Below are 22,874 nucleotides of genomic sequence, written 5' to 3'. Positions count from 1 at the left end.
ATGTTTACTATTTTAACCATTTTTAAGTGTACAATTCAGTGACAATTAAGCACATTCACAGTGTTGTGCAGCCATCACCACTGTCCATTTCCAGAACTAAACAAAAACTCTGTACCTCATTCAACAATAATTCTCCATCTGTCCCCCTCCCCCCCATTTCTGATAACTTCTAATCCACTTTCTGATTCTGTGAATTGCCTATTTTAGGTACCTCATATAAGTGGAATCATACAATATTTGTCTTTTTGTGTCTGGCTTATTTCACTTAGCAAAGTGTCTTCAAGTTTCATCCGTTTTGTAGCATGTATCAGAATTTCCTTCTTTTTTAAGGCTGGATGGTATTACATGGTACATATATACTGCATTTTGTTTACCTATTCATCTGTTGCTGCATATATAAGTTTCCATCTTTTAGGTATTGTGAATAATGCTTCTATGAGAATTGGTGTGCAAGTATCTGATTGAGTCCCAACTTCCAGTTCTTTTGGGTATATACCTAGAAGTGGAATCACTAGGTTCATTTTGAGATTTTTAAATGCCCCTTTTAATGTTTACATTAAATTTTAAATTGTATAGTAGTGTTTGGTAAGGATCACTGATTTTACCTTAGAGTGGAGAGTTAGGTGCTTATGGGCATAGTCAGTAAATAACTCTTTAATTTTTTACTTCAAATGTTAGTAATGAGGGTAAGTTAAGGGCATGTTTTCAAGTCCCTCTGATTTTTTCATAAATTATGAGAGAAACATTTCCCCTCCACATCTGATATTGATGTTTAAGATTTTAGTAAAGTGGAAGAGTGTGAGATATTATAGGAAAAGGGAATTTTGCTCCATTTTCTGTGAAAATTCCTGTGAATTTTTCATTTTCTGTGAAAGTTGAACTAAATAGATGAATGGATTATACCTTTAAGTGGTGATGATATCTTAGTTATGTAAAAAACATTAGATTGTCTTTAATTAAGAATGTGCTATTATTTTTTCTTTGTGTGATTTAAAGAAAGATAATTGCAAGAAATAAACATACCATTTTAGCAGACAGAGTTTTTAGTTCTGCTTCTGCTAGTGTAGTTGTAAAACAATACCGGAGATCCATTTTTTAGACATATTAGTCTTTCTTCCTCTTTTCAGTTTAATAATTTCTAATTTATTTCTTTTATTATTAGTATTATTCAAAACTAATACCTGCTGGATTTAAAACCTTGCCAGTGTGAGTATTTGAACTGCGTTGTGCCTGGGTTAATTGGTAAGGAAGGTGTTTGGGTAGTAAGAGAAAAGGCTTTAATGGGGGGGCGGTGTGGTCTCATTGTGAAGTATTTCCTTTTGAAACACAAATTCAAAGAAAGTGTATTCTGATATTTTAGATGATGAAGATGATCCTGCAGAGGCTGAAAAGGAAGGAAATGAAATGGAGGGTGAGGAGTTAGATCCATTAGATGCTTACATGGAAGAAGTGAAAGAGGAAGTAAAAAAGTTTAATATGAGAAGTGTGAAAGGTGGTGGGGGAAATGAAAAGGTATGGAATTTTCTCCTATTTTTAAAAATTTACATTCCTAATTGGGTAACTTGAATTCATTGTTGCATTGACCTACTACTGACATGCATGGCTTTATAAAGTTAATGATTTTGTTTCCTTCCCCGTCTCAGAAGTGTCAATACTTTTTCTAAATAGCAGAGATACTAGTGAATTTTAACTGCAAATGTTCTTTTAGAAGTCACTGTTAACTACCATCATCTTTGTTTAGTATTTTTTCTTACTTGTTGCCTTCTCAGTAGGTCCTCTTCAGTGGGTCCTCTTCAATAAGCCCCGAATAGGTCCTTCTCCAGCACTCCCATCTTTTATACTCCTGATCCTCTTTACTCTAGTTTTTCTTTTTCTTAATAGCATTTATTACCTTTTGAAAAATTATATAAATTAATTTTTTGTTGTGTTTATTGTTTGTTCCTTCTTCTAAAAACTTCCCAAGAGCAGTGATCTTTACCTTACCTGTCTTGTTTATTGATTTATCCTAAGGTCCCAGAATAGTATTTGGCTTGTTGAATGAGTGAAAAGTACCATTTAGTAGTATTTTTAAAATAAATTATATTACATAATATTATATTAAATTATGTATTATATACCACATTACCTATATATTAATGTGTTACAAAATATAATGCAATTGTATTACATTTTTTTAAAAAGTTTTAAAAAATATTTGCATCGGGTCTTAGTTGTGGCATGCAGGATCTTCGTTGCAGTGTGTGGGTTTCTCTAGTTGCGGTGTGTGGGCTTCTCTAGTTGTGGCGCGCAGGCTCAGTAGTTGCGGCATGTGGGATCTTAGTTCCCCGACCAGGGATCAAACCTACATCCCCTGCATTGGAAGGTGGATTCATTCATTCATTCATTCATTTATTTATTTATTTATTTATTTATTTTTGGCTGTGTTGGGTCTTCATTGCTGCATGTGGGCCTTCTCCAGTTGCTGCGAGCTGGGGCTACTCTTCGTGGTGGTGTGCGGGCTTCTCATTGTGGTGGCTTCTCTTGTTGCGGAGCACAGGCTCTAGGTGCGCGGGCTTCAGTAGTTGTGGCGCGTGGGCTCTAGAGCGCAGGCTCAGTAGTGGCTCACGGGCTTAGTTGCTCCGTGGCATGTGGGATCTTCCCAGACCAGGGCTCGAACCCGTGTCCCCTGCATTGGCAGGCGGCCTCTTAACCACTGCACCACCAGGGAAGTCCCCAGAAGGTGGATTCTTAACCACTGGACCACCAGGGAAGTACCTACACTTTTAAATTCAAGCAAGTCAGTAAGGAGAAAGCAGACTACTTTTTTTTTTTTAAATTTATTTTAATTAATTTATTTTTTCGCTGTGTTGGGTCTTCGTTTCTGTGCGAGGGCTTTCTCTAGTTGCGGCAAGCGGGGGCCACTCTTCATCACGGTGCGTGGGCCTCTCACTATCATGGCCTCTCGTTGTGGAGCACAGGCTCCAGACGCGCAGGCTCAGTAGTTGTGGCTCACGGGCCTAGTTGCTCCACGGCATGTGGGATCTTCCCAGACCAGGGCTCGAACCCATGTCCCCTGCATTAGCAAGCAGACTCTCAACCACTGCACCACCAGGGAAGCCCCAGACTACTTTTTGTTTTTTCATTAGGTTGTCACTAACAACTAAGTTAATTCAAATTATAAATTGTGACAGTTATCATTGTGTTTCATTTGGTGTATAATTTGTGTTTCAACTTTACAATGTTTTATATTCTTTTTTTAGAAGTCTGGGCCAACAGTCACAAAAGTTGTCACTGTTGTCACAACCAAAAAAGCAGTCGTAGATTCTGATAAGAAGAAAGGTGAGCTAATGGAGAATGACCAGGATGCCATGGAGGTAATTCTTCATTAATTTTTATTTATTTATTTATTTATTTATGGCTGCGTTGGGTCTTCGTTGCTGTGCGCAGGCCTTCTCCAGTTGCGGTGAGTGGGGGCTACTCCCAGCTGCGGTGCACAGGCCTCTCATTGCGGTGGCTTCTCTTGCTGCAGAGCATGGGCTCTAGGCGCCCAGGCCTCAGGAGTTGCAGCTCGCGGGCTCTGGAGCACAGGCTCAGTAGTTGTGGCACACGGGCTTAGTTGCTCCACGGCATGTGGGATCCTCCTAGACCAGGGCTCGAATCCATGTCCCCTGCATTGGCAGATGGACTCTCAACCACTGCGCCACCAGGGAAGCCCCCTTCATTAATTTTTGACTTTGTTCGCGATACTGTCCTAGAAGTATTTATAAGAAAGCACTGATGGAAGTGTGCTTTTCAGTTACTCTTAGGAGAAATTCTTGCTATTCTCAACAGTATTGTAGCCGAATATTCAAATTGGTAGAACATTCTAACATCTTTGACCTCTTGCTGTATGCCTACTTTTTTCTTTTTTTAATTGAAGTATAGTTGATTTATAATACAGTGTTAGTTTCAGGTATACAGCAAAGTGATTCAGATATATATATCTATCTATAGGTATATTTACATATATATACACATACACACAAACACATACCTATATACACACATATGTGTATATATATATATTTTTTTAGATTCTTTTCCATTTTAGGTTATTACATGATATTGCATATAATTCCCTGTGCTATACAGTGAATCCTTGTTGTTTATTTTATGTATAGCAGTTTGTGTCTGTTAATCCCATACTCCTAATTTATCCCTCCCCTTCCCCTTTCCCCTTTGATAGCCCTAAGTTTGTTTTCTGTGTCTGTGAGTCTGTTTCTGTTTTGCAAATAAATTCATTTGTATTATTTTTTAGATTCCACGTATAAGTGATCTCATATAATATTTGTCTTTCTCTGTCTGACTAAATTCACATAGTATGATATTCTCTAGGTTCATCTGTGTTGCTGCTCAAGTGTATGCCCACTTTTTGATTCCCCCTTGTCCCTCATCAGCTCATCCCAGACATAGAATAGGGAGAGAAGAAATGAAGTGACAGAATAAATTAAATTTTTTTCCTATTAGCACTCATTGTAAAGATTTATATAGAGAAAACTATAGGAAAACTTTATTAAAGCCGTGTTAAAATTATTTTTTTATTTTAGCTTTATATTGTTATTATAGCTTTCTATAAGGGCAAAGAAGAAATAAACTAAGTTGGAAAATTCAGAAAATAAAATAAAAGCCAAAGAATATGGAGAGGAGGATCTTTAAAACTAGGAATATTTCTTCCCATAGGAGAAAGTAGTAATGGATTTAGCTCTTAATTTTTCTTTTTTAATTGTAGTATTCTTCAGAGGAGGAAGAAGTTGATCTTCAGACTGCCCTTACAGGTTATCAGACAAAGCAGAGAAAGCTTCTAGAACCAGTGGATCATGGAAAAATTGAATATGAACAATTCAGAAAAAACTTTTATGTTGAAGTTCCAGAACTGGCAAAAATGTCTCAAGAGGGTAGAATTTTTTTATTCATTTATTGGTTGTTGTGGGAACAGAGGGAGTACACTTCACCTTGCCTGCGAGGAATGTTGATAGGCCTGTGAGTTGATGCATGAGTAGGAGGAATTTGCCTGGCTTACCTGGAGAAATGAGAGGGAACTAGAAGGCGAGAAGTCATTCTAGAGAGTAGGACAACATCCACAAAGATTTGGAGCAGTGAAGAATTAGTGTGTTTTTGGAAACATTAAAAAAAATGAGCAAAAATTAGTTTGGCTCATGTAGTTGATATTTTTAGCATTGAAAATACTCTTCATGTGAAGTTAGCAAATAAAATATTGTTAACCTTTTCTGATATTTGAGAGTTAGGAACCAATGTGAATCTGTGTGATATTGATAGAATAAGGATAATCTGGGCAACCCTTGCTTGAAGAACAAGTGGTTGTATTACTTGTCAATCATTGTTCTTTTATTGCTGGTACAATTTAAGTCAAAGTAAAAGCCAAATTGTAGAAATTGGAGTGTTTCTTTTGTTCCTAATTGGTTGCAACAGTAATCACTTTAGTTGTCTCTCTGAGCTGTTCAGTGCTTTGTCACGTAGCTTTTCTATGGAATTACCTTCAGGAGCACTAGAAAAGAATTGAAAATTCTTAATCTTACCATGCCTCATTGAAAAGTAGAAGGCACTAATAGAACAATATTTAAGAGTTTTTAATCTGGATTTTGTTTTGTAGAGGTGAATGTATTTCGGTTGGAAATGGAGGGCATTATTGTCAAGGGAAAAGGTTGCCCCAAACCAATTAAATCTTGGGTTCAGTGTGGGATTTCTATGAAGATCTTAAACTCTCTCAAAAAGTAAGTGTTCAGTGGTTGTCCACATTTTTCAATATCTTGCAACTAAAAATAGCCCTTTACACAAATAATTCCTTTGCTTACATTTTTACTCTAATGGAAAAACTTGATTTTTTTTTCTTAAACAGTTTTATTGAGATATAATTTACATACCATAAAATTTACCCTTTAAGTTTACAATTTGATGATTTTTAGTATATTTATGGAGTTGTGCAGTCATTACCATAATCTAATTTTAGAATATTTTCATTATCCCCGAAAGAGGCCTGGATCCATTAGTAGTCAGTTTTCTCCTTTCTCCTCCACATTAGGCAACCTCTCATCTATTTTTATAGATTTTTCTATTCTGGACATTTCATATAAATAAGATCATACTAATATAGTCTTTTGTGACTGGCTTCTTTCAATTAGCATAGTATTTTCAAATATTTCTACATCATCCATGATGTAGAATGTCTCAGTACTTCATTCCTTTTCATTGTATGGATATACATTTTGGAAAACTCTTACAGTTTGAGGGACCCAGAGATCACAGTTCTTACCTTGTCTTCCTTTGGTTTGCTTTTTAAGGCATGGTTATGAAAAGCCTACGCCAATCCAAACCCAGGCGATTCCTGCTATAATGTCTGGACGAGATTTGATTGGTATTGCCAAGACAGGAAGTGGAAAGACCATTGCCTTTCTGTTGCCCATGTTTAGACACATCATGGATCAGAGGTCATTAGAAGAAGGAGAGGGGCCAATAGGTACAATTCCTTTCATTAAACTATTTTTTCAGTTAACTACTTTGTTGTCAGTTAATCAGAAAGACCTGATGCTTTGTAATTTTAATTATAACAATAAAGATGTCTTTATGTACATTTCCTTTATAAATTTGGCACTTTGGGGCTGATTTCCCCTTACCAGCAGGTGGAGTGAGAATCTTCAGAGCTCTGGAGTGACATCTCAGAAGTACAAAAACAGCCTCTCCTGGCACAGCTCAGTTTTTAAACTCTGACTCGGCAGGTAGACTCCTCGTGCATCTATCTGTTTATTTATGTTGAGGTTTGTTCTTAGCCCATATCAATGGATCTATAAACTCAACATAGAAGATTGTAGGGAAGTGTATTTTTCTTTTCTTTTTTTTTTGGCCTTAAAAGGCTGTAGTGCCAACATTTCATTCAGGATTAGGTCTTTAGATTCAGTTTTCTTGATTCATTTGGCAGAGATCTCTTCTCCAAATTTGAGTAGGGTTTTGGAAAGTTGTTCAACTCCTCTCTTGGCAACAGAGGGCACAGTATATTTCTCCTCTGTGTGTGCCCCTCAGACCAAGGTTGTTTCCGGAAGCCACGGCATGGCTCTTCAGCACAGTGAGTCACTTGATTATCTTTGCTCTGTGATTTGCAGTTGCGAATGATTTGCATTCTTTTCAACCAAGTATTTTCCTGATGGTTGAGTAAGGTATTTAACTCTCATTTATCTTCCTATAGCATGTTCTTAAAATCTTCTTAAAATTATCCTTCACCACAATCTCTGCTATTACAGAACTTTTGAAATAGGATTTTCAAAGGTGCATAAAACAAATTAAAACAAAAATTAGACTAAGATCTGAACTTGATTGCAGAGGTTAAATTTAACACTATAAAGCTTAGCCTCTCAAGAATTTTGGTGGTTAGGCTTTTGACATATTTATCTTTTCAGCTGTCATCATGACTCCAACTCGAGAACTGGCTTTACAAATTACTAAAGAATGTAAGAAGTTTTCGAAGACCTTGGGCCTTAGAGTGGTCTGTGTTTATGGAGGAACAGGAATCAGTGAGCAGGTAGTTATAAAAGGAACATTCAGTTTTTCCAATCTTTTTAAAAATTGAATGACTTAATAATGTAAAAGTGATTTTTTGCTTTAGTGTTTTCTTTATTGATTGCTTCTAAAATCTTTAAAATGAGGTGTGAAAATAATAGTAAGAATGAATTATGTTAAAGTTATATTTTAGAATTTTTGAGCCATTTTCATATCTTAGCTTTCCCGTGCTTGTCTTTCCCCGCTCAAGGAAGCAGATTATTTTTTCCATTTTACAGATGTTCAGAAAGGTTAAGTTGACCAAAGTCTTTAGCTTAGTAAGACTTTGTCCTAGAATCTAGATCTTATGATTCCTGGACCAACATTTATTTTCTCTAATCTAAATGGCATCTTTAAAACGTGGTTTTCAGTGGGATGTATTAATATCAGAGTTTCATCTGCATTCTTAAGTGATTTTAGTGAGAATTATTTAAACATACCTTCATTCACTCTCTTTAGATTGGCATTTCTCCATGTGTCTTCTAAAGAATGCTAGTCATCAGATATTTTGTTTTAACTAGAAGAAGGAAAAATCCTGGGTTCTGTGGTCAAATAAGTTTTGGAAATGTTGGACTATGCAAAGTTAAAATTTTCTTTCCTGCAAGACCTCTTAGTTGTTAATAAGCTAATGTATATTGTGATGCTAGAAAAAATGGGATAAATTAAGTGGCGTTTTCTGAACATATTTAACCCCAAAACCCTTTCTGAGGACTTGTCTTCTCAGATTTTAGACACATCTTGGGAATATTCGCTTTTGTTATCCCAATGCTATTTTAAACACTTGAACTTAGTTTTCTAAGTTTATCTGTGTCAGTTTTTTTGGCCGTAGCCTATAGTAAATACAGTTACAAAATAAGCTGGTACATGCATGCATATTTATATAGAAGTCAAACAAAGTTTTATGATGTCTAACAAAGTCTGGTGTTTTCCATTCTATTTCATTTTTATAAATTTATTTATTTATTTATTTTTGGCTGTGTTGGATCTTCGTTTCTGTGTGAGGGCTTTCTCCAGTTCTGGCAAGCGGGGGCCACTCCTCATTGCGGTGCGCGGGCCTCTCACTGCCGCGGCCTCTCCCATTGCGGAGCACAGGCTCCAGACGCGCAGGCTCAGTAGTTGTGGCCCACGGGCCCAGCCGCTCTGTGGCATGTGGGATCTTCCCAGACCAGGGCTCGAACCCATGTCCCCTGCATTGGCAGGCAGATTCTCAACCACTGCGCCACCAGGGAAGCCCCTATTTCATTTTTAAAACGCAGGTTGTGACTTACTGATTTTATGATTCACTAATGGAAACAAATCTCAATTTGAAAAACATTGATCTGTCAGATTTCTTTATTTACTGCTCTCTCATATTCCTTTCTTGGTTTTGAGGAGTTGTGTCAAATTAAAATTGGTAAAAACCTCTGGTTTTCATTGATTTCAAAGTTACAGCATCATGTGGTCTTTCTGCTGCTTCCTATTCCTTTAGTAGTGCTCCAGCATTCCAAAGAATTAAGCAGGAGGCTTTGGTGTCTTCTAATCAGACCGGGCTGTCTTACCTTATGGAGCTCTGCAAGGACCTCAGTATTTTCAACTCTGTAAAGAAGCATTAGCGATAAATACACTATAAAATTTCATCTTTTCTTATTAGATTGCTGAGCTGAAAAGAGGTGCTGAAATTATTGTTTGCACACCTGGTCGAATGATTGACATGTTAGCAGCTAACAGTGGTAAGTCAGGGGTGTTGGGGGTTTTTTGTTGTTGTTGTTTGTTTTTTTGTTCTCATTTCTCCTTTTTGAATTCTGTACATTTTTTTAAAGCAGATACAAGAAACAAGAAACCACCAAAGGGTTTCTACATTTCTTCTTGAAGCTGTAATATCTTGAAATTTGTATTGTAACAAGCTTTTGTTGCAAGTATTCATAATATTTTTGCAATTTAATTAAAAAAATTTTTTTCACAACTACTCCATCTGATTTTTTTTTTTTTTTTTTTTTTTTTTTTTAAGCACTTAACGTGGATTCTTAATTCAGTTTTGGCCTAGCTTTGCTTTTAACAGGGTGGGAGACTATATTTTTTTAATTGTACAATTTAGACTTTTTCTCCATAGGAGCTAGTACACTCTTACAATACTAGATAAGTTAAGATCTTGCAGCTTCAAGAAAATTTATCTTTTGTAAATTTGCATGTTTTTAGCTCAAATATTGTGCTTTGTTAAATTATTCCCTATCAAAACTGTTACTAAACTGTTGACATTATTTAACTTCTGTGGAGAAAGGCCCTTCAAGATTTATAGAACTGGGCTTCCGAGACTTAAACCATCAAAGGTAGGTAATTTAATGCTGTTCCCAAACCTGCAAAACTAATTGGGGCTGCACATGTTAGTATGGAATACTTAAATATTAGAAAGCATTTATTTTGGCACATTTCTGTTTTTTGAAGAAAATGCTTTCAAAGGTTTCCATTGTAGTATTCAGTGTATATATATCGTAGAGTATTTAAAACTTTGAGTAATGCATGTTTCTAATAGCATTTTGCTTGGATTTCTGTGTACACTTAATTCTAATTCTACATGAAGTTGGTAAAGTGACATTGGTATTGATAAGTCATTGTGCTTGTATAGCATATGAAAAGTTTTGGGTTGAATGCTGATGAAATAATTCCGTGTTTTTTCTCAATGCTGCATTGATTGTCTCCTCCTGAAATTCATCTTCATTAATTTTATCTTTTCCCTTTATCTGTCCTTTTGGTTTATATTTAATAACTGTTTTATACATGTTTTTGCCAGGTGATTGAATCAACAATTGATAGAAATGCTTGTGTTAATCCTTTAGAAAGGGTTTCCTGTCTATGTATTTAGTTTTTTCTGGCTAAGAAGCCAGTTGCATTTATTTAAACCAGTGGGAGCACTGTGTAAAATAGGATTTATATCTTTGTATAGAAAAATGTATCTATGTAATACATTGATTTTTAAAATTTTTGTGTAATATGTTAGTTACCTAGTGATATTGAATAGCTTCTTATTTATGTTTTGACATGCCCGTTAGAAGCTTCTAACTGTATATAAGTAGGTTATGTACTACATAAAGTATTGTAAAGAGAGGTTTTCTGCGTCTGAAGTAGTTAGCACTGGAACTTGCTTTCCACACATACGCTGTAATCTCTAATATGTTTTTTCCTAGGTGATGCTGTGAGATAATGGCTGATGTGGCTCGATGCTCCATCTCAGTCTTAGTTTTATGATGTGTTTTGGAGAGGGCTGTTTTCTGAATTTTACAGGTTCTTCAGGCCCTATGATGGTATGCAAGAGACGAGTTTGACAAAATAAAGGGCCTCATATACCCATTGTCAGAAAGTATTTGCCAGTAGATTAAGATATTGTAAACCAAAATTTTTTTTCACTGTTTAAAGATACCTAACTCACCCCTCTGGTTAAGTCAGGCATTTTAGTTCCCTTTACAGTTTTTTAAAGATTTTGGTAGTCATAAAATGAATTGTGACTGATTTTTAGTTTTCTTTTTGTCTTTATTTTTTTTCCTCATGTTAGGTCGGGTTACAAATCTTCGAAGAGTGACTTATGTTGTTTTAGATGAAGCAGACAGAATGTTTGACATGGGTTTTGAACCACAGGTATTTATTAAATTTCTTAGTGTTTTGAACTATAAAGTAAACCTTGTAACTGCCATGAGCATGAAATATTTGTATGGTTTCTGAAATTCTCACATACATTTCTGTTGTGTGGTCATACAGTGGATTGAGGACGTAGGGAATTGAAATAGATATTTATGTTTTGGATTCTTCATTAAACTTGTTCAGGAGGTATTTGTGCAGGCTTTCCTAAGCCATCTAAAACCATCATTGGTAAAATTAGAAGTGGAGTCCTAATAGAAACTTAAGCTTTCATATTTTATAGTTTTCATTGTACTTCCAAATAAATTGCTTTAATTCATGCTTTTCACTACCTCATGATCTAGATAGCACAGGTTGTTTACATTCTCCAAATGTAAAAACTAAGGCCCAAAGCATTTGTCTAGCTTAGATTTTATATTCTTCATATGTGCAGTTTCCTTCAATACAAAATTTTAGTGATAAAAGCCTAAAGGCTACAAAAAAAAAAAAAAGCCTAAAGAAAAACATGTTAAAAGGTGGTAGAGGGACTTCCCTGGTGGTCCAGTGGGTAAGACTCCATGCTTCCAATGCATGGTGCCCAGGTTCGATCCCTGGTTGGGGAACTAGATCCCACATGCATGCTGCAACTAAGAGCCGGCATGCCACAACTAAGACCCGGCTCAGCAATCAATCAATCTACCAGTCAATAAGTAAGTAAATAAATAAATAAAGTTAATTAATTAATTAATTAATTATTTAAAAAGGTGGTAGAAAGTTTTCTTAGCAAGAGGAGCTGTATGAGTTGTCAGTGTGCTATGGATGCCAAAAAAATGCTTTTAAATCACAAACTGCAGTAATAGAAATGGAATATTGGAAAGGGATATGGTTAAAGTGTTCATTCTTTTCTGTTTATTCATGTATTCTCCAAATATGTATTACCTGTCATATGATAGTGCATGTATTGTGTTTAGATTTAGGGACCACATTCTAAATGAGATACAGAGGAGCATATAAGAATAAACAGGACTATTTATATTTAAAAGGACTAATACTTGAGCCATGTGAGAAACAGTTAAAGGAATGAGGAATATTTAGCTTGAAGTAGGGGATTTGGTAGCATCCTTTAACTCTTTGAATAAAGTCTATCACTTGAAAGAAGCATTAAATTTATCCTTTGGGTCCCAACAAGTTGGACTGGGATAGTGGGGAAGCTATAGGGAGCTTGATCTGAGCGTAATGTGAAAAAGGACTGGATAAGCATTTTGGGGAGATTAAACAGGTTACTTTGTAGGAGGGAGATATTGAATATGCTTTTTATCTTTGTGTTCTAGTAGAGGCAGCAGGTCCATTTGTAGAAAGAGAGTAGAGGGAGTTGAAGAAATCAGGTGGAATATGGAGCTAGGTGCCCTTTCCCAGTCAGTTCAGTGGTTTTTATTGTATTCCTGGAACTTTACAACCATCACCACTATCCAATATCCGAACATTTTCATGCCCCCTCACCAAAACTCTGTCCTAATTAGTTGCTTTTGTTTTGAGACATATCATTGTGAATTTTAAAAAATCTCCTTTCTATAATGTTTTGTCATTCTGGAGGGTGTAAAAATAGATGCATGTGTTCAAGCTTTCATTTTTAACCAGAAATTGATCTCATGGCTTTTTCTTGGTATATTCCTTTGTTTATGGACTGCTTTTTCAGTAGAAAGTGCTTGGAAGTACATTCTTTGAGTCTTTGCATGTCTGGAAAGTCTTTGGTCTACCCTCACATTTATTTGACATTTAGCCAGATATGAGGTGAGGATTATTTTCCCTCAGAATTTCTTTTTGTCTCCATTGGTTTTCTTTCTTCTTTTTCTTTCTTTTATTTTCTTTTTTAAAAAATATTTATTTATTTATTTATTTATTTATTTGGCTGCGCTGGGCCTTAGTTTCAGCATACGGGATCTTTAGTTGTGGCATGTGGGATCTAATTCCCTGACCAGGGATTGAACCCGGGCCCGCTGCATTGGGAGTGTGGAGTCTTAGCCACTGGACCACCAGGGAAGTCCCTCCATTGGTTTTCTTGAGAAATTCAGTGTTACTCAGTTATTAACCTTTTGTATTTAATTTGTACTTTTTGTCTTGAAACTTTTTGGATCTTTATCCTAATGTTCTATGTCATTTAGGTTTGTTTTCTTCAACTAGTGTCCTGACTACTTGGTGGGTTCTTTCCATCTAGAAACTCAAATCCTTCCGTTTTGAGAAATTTTCTTGAATTACTTTTTGATAATTTCTTTCTCTTTGTTTTCTGGAACTCTTATTATTTGAATGTTGGACCTTTTGGACTCATCCTTTAATTTTCTTAATTTTTCTTAAGTATTTTGCATCTCTATCATTTTGCCGTACTAGGAGATTTCCTAAACTCTTAAGCTTTCAAACTTTCTGTTGAATTTTTAAATTCTGCTTTCATAGTTTTAATTTCTAAATGTTCTTTTATTTTCTCTGAATTTTTATTTTAAATGGCATCCTGTTCTTGTCTCATAGATACAGAAATTTCTTAAGTTTCCCTGGATATTGATAGTTTTTTGAAATTTTCATATCCTTGCATAGTCTCTTTCTCCCTTCTTGCTTTTTTTTTTTTTTTTCCTGTGTTTGCCAGTACATTTCAAAGCTTTAGGTTAAACAGATTCAAGAACACTAAAATAGTCTTACATTTGTTAAAGAAATCAACTTTTAATTTTCCTACAAGGAAAACACCAGTTCCTGACTATTTTTTACTAGCAAGTTTTACCAGACATTCAAGGAGTAAATAATTATGTTCCTAATCATACTTTATTTCAAAGTATAAAAAAGAGGGAATACTCATCAATTTATAAGGTCATTGTAATCTTTTACTTTTAAAAGAGCTCTGTTAAGGTCTAATTATATACCATAGAACTCACTTTATTAAAGTGTGTAATAAAATGGGTTTTAGTACACATACAGGTTTGTTCAGCCATCACCACAATTCAGTTTTAGAAGATTTCTTTCACCAGAAAAATGTCTTGTGCCTGTCTGCATTCATTTCCTGTTTCCACCTCAGCCCGAGGCAGCCACTAATTTGCTTTCTGTCTTAAAAGATTTGCCTTTTCTGGACATTTTATATAAATGGAATCATACAGGGAGTTCCCTAGTGGTCCAGTGGTTAGGACTCAGTGCTTTCACTGCCGTAGTCCGGGTTCAGTCCCTGGTCAGGGAACTAAGATCCCGCAAGCCGTGCTGTGGGGGGTGGAGGGGGTGGAGAATCATACAGTATACATCTGGCTTGTATTTATTTCACTTATGATATGTGTTTGAGCTTCATTTGTGTCCTAGCATTTGTCAGTACTTTATTCCTTTAATTGCTGAGTAATTAATATTCCATCATATGAATATATGTCATATTTTGTTTCTCCATTAGCCAGCTGATGAACATTTGGATTATTTCCATGATTAGGAATAATGCTGCTAGGAACATTTGTATACAAGTCTGTGTATGGACATACGTCTTCGTATATTTTGAATAGATTACCTAGGAGTAGAATTCCTGATTGTATGGTAATTTATGTTTAACTTTCTAAGAAACTGCCAAACTTTTCCATAGTAGCTATTCCATTTTATAGGCCAATATAATATTGATACAGAAATCAAACGTTATGTTACAGTTTTATGTACAATGATGCAAAACCCCTAAAAAATATATTAAGGAACCAAATATAGCAATGTTTAAAATAGATAATTAATCATATCGAAGTTAGTATCCTTTGGATGCACGGCTGGTTTAACATTAGAAAAATCAAGTAATGTAATCCACCCTGTTACCAGAATAGAGGGAAAAACCATACTATTATCTCAAATAATATAGAAAAGCATTTGATAAAATTTCACTGATGGTTTAAAAATTCAGCACACTAGGACTAGTAGGGAGCTACCAGAATAAGTCTATAGCAAACCTTACACCTAATGGTGCAACTTTGAAGCTTTTAACATAAGAAAGAAAATTAAGTAGTGAACACTCACTCAACACTTTGCTGGAGGTCCTAGCACAGTAAGCAAGAAAAAGGTATAATATTTAGAAAGGAAGAAACAAGTGTTATCTGCAGATGATATGACTATCTTTGTAGAAGACTCAAAATAATCTACAGATAAATTATTAGAATTGATAAAGAGAATAGTAAAATTTCTGGACACAAAGTCAGTAAAGAGAAGTCATTTTCAGTTCTTTTCCCAGTAAGTTAGAAAATGTTCTTCAGAAATCATATAATTAACAAAAGCTTGAAAAAATAAACTTGACAAAGATGTGTAATATGTATCTGGAGAAAACTGTAAAACTTTACTGGAAAACATTAAAGAAAACTTAACTCTGAAATTTATGTAAAGATCAAGTGGTAAAGAGCAATCCTCCTGAAGAAGAGAAACAGGATAGGGTGTAAGAGAAGCCACTTCTTGAAAGTCTAGTTCATTCCCATTTTAGGATTTAGTTTTCTTTGGTCTGCTAAGTCAGGTACCACTTAATCAAAATGTTGTTGCTATCATGTCCTGTCTTATTTTCTTTGTCTTTGTTGGTTTGTGTAATTTTTTTTTAATTAATTTATTTATTTTTGGCTGTGTTGGGTCTTCGTTTCTGTGCGAGGGCTTTCTGTAGTTGTGGCAAGCGGGGGCCACTGTTCATCGCAGTGCGTGGGCCTCTCACTATCGTGGCCTCTCTTGTTGCGGAGCACAGGCTCCAGACACTCAGGCTCAGTAGTTGTGGCACACGGGCTTAGTTGCTCCGCGGCATGTGGGATCTTCCCAGACCAGGGCTCGAACCCGTGTCCCCTGCATTGGCAGGCAGATTCTCAACCACTGCGCCACCAGGGAAGCCCTGTGTAATTTTTTAAAACAATCCCTGTATTGTTACATTTTACAGGGTTTTTCAAGGGAAGAGAAGTAAGTGTGTGTGGTCAACACTGAAACATTTTTAACTGAAAATACTGGCATAAGTTTTAAAGCCATCATTTTGGCTGCTGGGTGGAGAATAGATTTCAGATTGGACAGGAGTAAAGGCAGGAAAACCTGGTAGGAGACAATTGAAATAATCCAGATGAGAGATGGTTGAGGTTTGGACCAGGAGCCCAGGATTTCCACATGCCTTGGTTAGGGCAGCCCCTTTCACAGATATCACATCATCTTTGATTGGAGTAAAAATGTGGTCCTGTGTATTCCTGGCAAGACCTTTACCCTTTACAGTTTGCAACCATTCACCCCTGTCTCTCTTGAAACCATCATTAATAATTTATTCATTATGTCTTTTTTTTCTTGTTTATGCCATAAGAATCCTAGAACTCCCTGATTCCTCCAGGGCTCTTTAGACACTGAGGTAGTTAATTGGTACCTGAATCCCACTCCCTCAACAGTATGTCCACCATCATTGTTCTTTGTTTTCCTGTAGCTCTTATCACCATTTGTAACATAATATATTTGTTTATCCATCCTCATTAGAATATAAGCTATATTCAGACAAGTTTTTCTCTATTTTTATTGCATATTCCAAGCACTTAGAACAATGCCTGGCACATAATGGTTGCTCAGTAAAAATGTGTTGAATAAATGAAGGAAAACAGAAATAGCAGTGAGGAATAGTTGCATTGTAGGTTTAGTTTGAAGATCAAGACTACTGAATTTGTTGATGGATTGGGTGTGAGATGAGTAAGAGAGAGAGTAGTTACGGATGGCTCCTAGATTTTTGGCATAAACCAAAATGACTAGAGTTGCCATTTCTTGAGAGGGGGAAACTATGAGAGGGGCAAATTTTAGGGTGAAATCAATTATAATATTCTAAGGTAACACATTTAAAAGTCACTGAATAGATGTTCTTAAAAGTTCCTTCTACTTGGTTTTACCGTCCTACAATTTTTGGAGACTACCCTCACCATGCTTATTTGTAATGTTTTCTCAGGTCATGCGCATTGTGGATAATGTTCGTCCTGACCGACAGACAGTTATGTTTTCAGCTACTTTCCCCAGAGCTATGGAGGCCTTGGCTCGCAGAATCCTGAGTAAACCCATTGAAGTGCAGGTTGGAGGCAGAAGTGTGGTTTGCTCAGATGTGGAGCAACAAGTGGTAGGTATAGTCCTTAGGAAACCCCCAGTTCCCTGTATGTTTAGGCACTGTGTCATCCTTTTGGAATCGTTGTGATGTAGGCAGATAATTTCTAAAATTAAATAGTACACATCAACTGCAGCCTTTAACATTTTACCAAATATATATATATATTTTTAAAAATTTTTATTTACTTATTCATTTATTTCTGCATTGGGTCTTCATTGCTGCGTGCAGGCTTTCTCTAGTTGTGGTGAGTGGGGGCTACTCTTCGTTGCGGTGCGTGGGCTTCTCATTGTGGTGGTTTCTCTCGTGGAGCACGGGCTCTAGGTGCGCAGGCTTCAGTAGTTGTGGCTCACGTGCTCTAGAGCGCAGGCTCAGTAGTTGTGGTACACGGGCTTAGTTGCTCCACAGCATGTGGGATCTTCCTGGACCAGGGCTTGAACCCGTGTCCGCTGCATTGGCAGGCAGATTCTTAACCACTGTGCCACCAGGGAAGCCCTACCAAATATATTTGAATTTGCTCTTCCATGGAACTGTCTGTTTAAATGCTCTTTTAGTTTTTTTCACCAGAAGTGGTGGGCTGGTGATAAAATGTCACATACCTATGTTATTCTTTGGTTAATAGGATGTGAAGTTAAGAGTCAGAGAGAGAACAGATGATCATCTGTCCGCATTTGTAAGCCTCTTAGTCTCTGAAAAGTTACAATTTTTCTTTTGGTCTTAGTGGTTTATCAATTAAAATCAACATTTTCCTACATAGGAAGATGTTTGTTGTTTATTTATTTGCCACAAATAAAATGAATATTTTTGTTCATGAAATGTATTTGGATTTTTACTCCATTAACTTGGTACGATGTGTTGTTTTCAGATTGTGATTGAAGAAGAAAAGAAATTCTTGAAGCTACTTGAACTTCTAGGCCATTATCAAGAATCAGGATCTGTCATTATATTTGTGGATAAGCAGGAACATGCTGATGGTCTTCTGAAAGATTTAATGAGAGCTTCTTACCCTTGCATGTCTCTTCATGGAGGTAATGTTTAATGAAGTCTCTGTTAAGTACTTAACTTAGCCAAGCACTGTGCTGTGTATTTCCTTTGTCTCTAATTTAGCAGTAAATTTTATGTCATCCATGTCAGTTTTCATTCACAACAGTTCTGTGGGGGGGTAAGCATTATTTTATTTCATCTTAGCGTTAAAGAAAATAAGACAACAACACATTGGTTTGATCAAATTCTATAACCATTAATCAGCTAAGGAGGAATTGAACTTAAAAATTTTTTTTTCAGCCCAAACCCCCAATATTTATTTACAAGTTATTTATATGTACAACTAATGTAATATTATGCTCTTTATAAACATTAACACACAAATAAGAAATTAAAAAACACAAAAATTAGAAATATTCTAGTATTTTCTTCCCACTCCCCCAACGTATCATATCACACACACCCTATGTTACCTCTCCCCCCACCACCCCCTCACCCTCCACCATCACTTCGGAGCCCCTGCTGTAATCAAAGGGAGCCTTTGGAGTTTCTGAAACAGAGGAGGGACATGGTCTCTGATGACTTTCCCGAATCCGCAAACTAAAAACAGACTGAGACATCAAAGAACTGCAGTTGCCTTAGAGCGCTTTCCACGTGCCAGGAAATGCCTCAGTGCTTTAGTATAACTCATTTAATCCCCAAAACAGCCCTATGCTGTACGTACCATTATTGTCTTTTAAGATATTTTTATCTTAAGATGGAACCGAGGCATAGTGAGGTTAAGAAACTTTGCCAGGGTGACACAGAAACGGTGGAGCCAGAACTGGAACCCACCCTGGGTGGGTCCACGCTCCATGAGCTTAACCGCTACTGGAGGGAGATGAGGGGGGCTCCCTTGGTCAAGTCCCTCACCAGTCACTGCTGTCATGAGAATCCCAGGTACTGTGTGAGGAGGCAGGAGGAAATCACTAACCACCGGGGTACCTCTCACTCGGTTGTCTAGGCAAGGTTGGCTTATCCGCAGTCTCCAGAGGCCAACTCAGCTGGTCACTCAGGTGCAGATCGATAGGCTTGGTTTCTATGAACTTAAAATTTTTGATTTATGTTCTATTCTTTCCATTGTACCATGCTACCTAGAGGTTTTTATTATGATTCACATTAGAGCTTTAATTAATTTCTGTGTAATATCGCCATTGTTATATATATGTGGGACTTAGAACACTAAACATATGGAACAGAGACAGTTTGAATTAAACTCACTAACCAAGTGTTCTGGCAATATGGCTTTGTGACAAACCACCCCCAAATTTAGTGGCAACAGTCGTATTTTTTTTTTCTTTTTTAATGAATCTGCAATTTGTGTAGCTCTTAGCACACATAACTAGTCTTTCTTTCATGCTCTGTCTACTCGGATGGCTCAGTTGGGGTTAGGGATCCATTTCCAATTTGCCTTACTTAGGCAGCTGACAAGTTGGTACTGGCTCTGGACTGAGAGCTCAGTCAGGCTGTTGGCCACGAGTCCTGACTCTTTCCCTTGTGAGCCTCTCTGTGAGGCTGCTTGGCCAGAAGGCAAGAACCAGAAGCTGCCAAGACAGTTAAGGAGGATAATGGGAAATGGTGGAAATTTTATTTCCACCATATTCTATAGGTCAAAATAGTCACTAGACTGGCCCACATTCAAAGGAATGGAGGCATAGACTCCACCGCCTTATGGGAATATGTCATTCGATATGCAGAAGAGCATGTGGGATAGGACATGCTTTTGCTGCCGTCTTTGGAAAATACAATCTACCACACAAGGCTTCATGTGGAATGCAATTAAAAGGGCTTTGAGGATATGTATTTGGTTAACTTTTAATGTTTGAAAATGACTCGTTGTGTTTTCCTTTTCATTTATTTATTTTTAAAGTTGTGAGTTACATTTTTTAAAAGCTAAATTTATTTATTTATTTATTTATTTTTGGCTGTGTTGGGTCTTCGTTGCCGCGTGCGGGCTTTCTCCAGTTGTGGCGAGTGGGGGCTACGCTTCGTTGTGGTGCATGGGCTTCTCATTGCAGTGGCTTCTCTTGTTGTGGAGCACGGGCTCTACGTGCCCGGGCTGCAGTAGTTGTGGCATGTGGACTCAGCAGTTGTGGCTCACGGGCTCTAGAGTGCAGGCTCAGTAGTTGTGGTGCACAGGCTTAGTTGCTCCGCAGCATGAAATTATGTAGGGCTTTTGAAGAATTATTTTTTTTAAAGGTGTAACCATGAAATTCCTAATGTGCACATGTAATTAATGTGCATTTCATGCATAATACATAATGTAATGGCATTAGTTGTGAGAAGTGTGGGTGTTAGTATGTCTGAAATGCATACCATTTTGTGCCCCTTTAGAAGAAAAAGAATACAAACTACAAAACATTTAGTCCATTCTTCCTGCTAGAATTATTGCAACTGCAAGATGCTGCTCACTCTGGATTGTGACCAAATGACAGAAAATCCTGGACTTGTTCATTTGTAGGATGGAGATATGGTATTTCTGTTCTTCTAAGATTGACCTCCGTAAAGGGGCAGTCAGGCTGATTTGCAGAACCTATCGCTTAATGGAATAATAGCTGTTTATTCCTGCTTACTCTTCTGAATAGTGAGAAGGAAGCTCAGAGACACTCTGAGTGCTGCCACTTCCAGAGCCACCTGTAGTTCTCTAGTCTTCAGGTCTAGTGGAGGGAGAAAGGGAGGCAGGAGGTTGGAGAGTGGATGATGTGTTCTGCCCACTCCTGGTTTTGTTAACCTGAGACAATTTTCTCAGTTCAACAATCAGAGCATTCCATAGTTGCTTGACTTTTTTGTTAGAGCACAAAGGCCAGGTAATTGTAGTTTATGAACAAAATATATGGAGAGCATATTGTTCTTAATACTCTATTTTTGATTTATCACATACCTGCATTCCTCTAAACTTTCCTCTAAACTGGGTTAAAAAATGAAAGAAGAAATCTGAAAATACTGTCATTAAACCATGGCTATAATTTCTATTCTGTCAGTCATCCATTTCTTCATTTTTGCACTAATAATGAAGAATTTTAAAATTCCTTAAAGACTCAACCTGCATTTAATATGGTAAATATTGCTGAAATTAGGAAAGTAGCACAATGGTTTCTACTTTCAGGTGTTTATGATATATGAAAACAGAGACATTTTAAAATAGGGCAAAATGCTTCAATGAGACTTTTGACATGTACTATTAATATCAGTTACTTTTTCTTTTGGTTCTCTGCAAGTAACAGAAAATATGAACTCAGCTGCTGTAAATCATGAGGAATGTTTACTATTTTACAAAACATGAAATCCCATGGCCGAACGATTCCAGGGGACTTCCCTGGCGGTCCAGTGGTTAAGACTCCATGCTTCCACTGCAGGGGGCCTGGGTTCTATCCCTGGTTGGGGAACTAAGAGGCCACATGCTGCAAGGTGCGTCCAAAGAAAAAAAAAAACGGAAAACGATTCCAGGATTGCTTCACTCAGCAGTAGCTCAGTGTTACCATATTGTAGTTTCTATACTGCCATCTTGAGCATAATAACTTAGTTATTAAGCTAAGCTTTCTTTATGGCAGCAAAAAGCCTTCTGCAGGCTCAGTCATCACTTCCAGATCTGACAGCTTCCAGAGGAGGAAGACTGTTTTCCATATATCTGTGGCTTTTTTTCCCCCTCATTTTTATTACCAAAATTTTCAAACACAGAAAATCTGAGAAAGCTATATCGTGAACACCCTTGAATATCTAATACTAGATTCTACAATTAACATTTTGTTACATTTATCTGTCACATCTTTAGCCATCTGTCCTTTTACCCACTCCTCAATTTTTCTTAGTTTTTTTAAAAAATAAATTTCTTTCTTTTTATTTATTTATTTTTGGCTGCGTTGGGTCTTTGTCGCTGCGCGCGGGCTTTCTCTAGTTGCAGCGAGCGGGGGCTACTCTTCATTGTGGTGCACGGGCTTCTCATTGCGGTGGCCTCTCTTGTTGTGGAGCACAGGCTCTTGGTGCGCGGCCTTCAGTAGTTGTGGCTTGCAGGCTCTAGAGCACAAGCTCAGTAGTTGTGGCACACGGGCTTAGTTGCTCCGTGGCATGTGGGATCTTCCCAGACCAGGGCTGGAACCTGTGTCCCCTGCATTGGCAGGGGGATTCTTAACCACTGCGCCACCAGGGAAGCCCTTTCTTAGTTTTTTGATACATTTCAGAATACGTTGCAGCATCAGCACATTTCACTTCAGTGTGCACATGATTAACACTAGTTAAAAATTTTTTTAAATAAAAAATCTGTAAGTAAACTATAGTGAAATATACAGATTCTGAGTGTACCATTTGATGAGTTTTGACAAATGCATGTAAGTTGTGAAACCCAAACCTCTGTTAAGATGTAACCTCAGAAATTTCCCTCAGTCCCTGCCCCAACTTCTTACATTTTTTTCCCAACTTTACCTGTTTTAGAATTTCAGATAAATGGAACCATACATTATGGACTGTTTTGTATCAGGTATCTTTGACTCTGCATATATTTTTGAGTTTTCATCCATGTTGGATGTAACAGCTCTTCCCTTTTATTGCTGAGTAATACTCCAGTGTATAAATATATCATAGTTTGTTTAGTCATTTCTGTTGGTCACCTGGGCTACTT

The 22,874-nt window shown here is 37.0% G+C and overlaps 1 protein-coding gene across 2 annotated transcripts in view; it reads left to right on the top strand.

Moving 5' to 3' along the window:
- DDX46 (DEAD-box helicase 46) overlaps positions 1-22,874 on the top strand; it is a 55,635-nt gene that overhangs the window by 11,673 nt on the left and 21,088 nt on the right. For both annotated transcript variants that reach the window (XM_082454712.1, XM_082454711.1), the window contains exons 6-15: positions 1,361-1,512; positions 3,240-3,353; positions 4,748-4,913; positions 5,630-5,750; positions 6,318-6,493; positions 7,428-7,549; positions 9,197-9,275; positions 11,093-11,175; positions 17,087-17,251; positions 18,102-18,264. In XM_082454712.1, the coding sequence (XP_082310838.1) occupies positions 1,361-1,512; positions 3,240-3,353; positions 4,748-4,913; positions 5,630-5,750; positions 6,318-6,493; positions 7,428-7,549; positions 9,197-9,275; positions 11,093-11,175; positions 17,087-17,251; positions 18,102-18,264 (1,341 nt within the window). The remainder of the gene's footprint in view (positions 1-1,360; positions 1,513-3,239; positions 3,354-4,747; positions 4,914-5,629; positions 5,751-6,317; positions 6,494-7,427; positions 7,550-9,196; positions 9,276-11,092; positions 11,176-17,086; positions 17,252-18,101; positions 18,265-22,874) is intronic.

Source organism: Balaenoptera physalus (genome assembly GCF_965194825.1).
Source record: "Balaenoptera physalus genome assembly, chromosome: 3".
NCBI lineage: Eukaryota > Metazoa > Chordata > Mammalia > Artiodactyla > Balaenopteridae > Balaenoptera > Balaenoptera physalus.
Note: the sequence above shows the minus strand (reverse complement) of the source record. Positions and strands in the feature narration are given on the sequence as shown.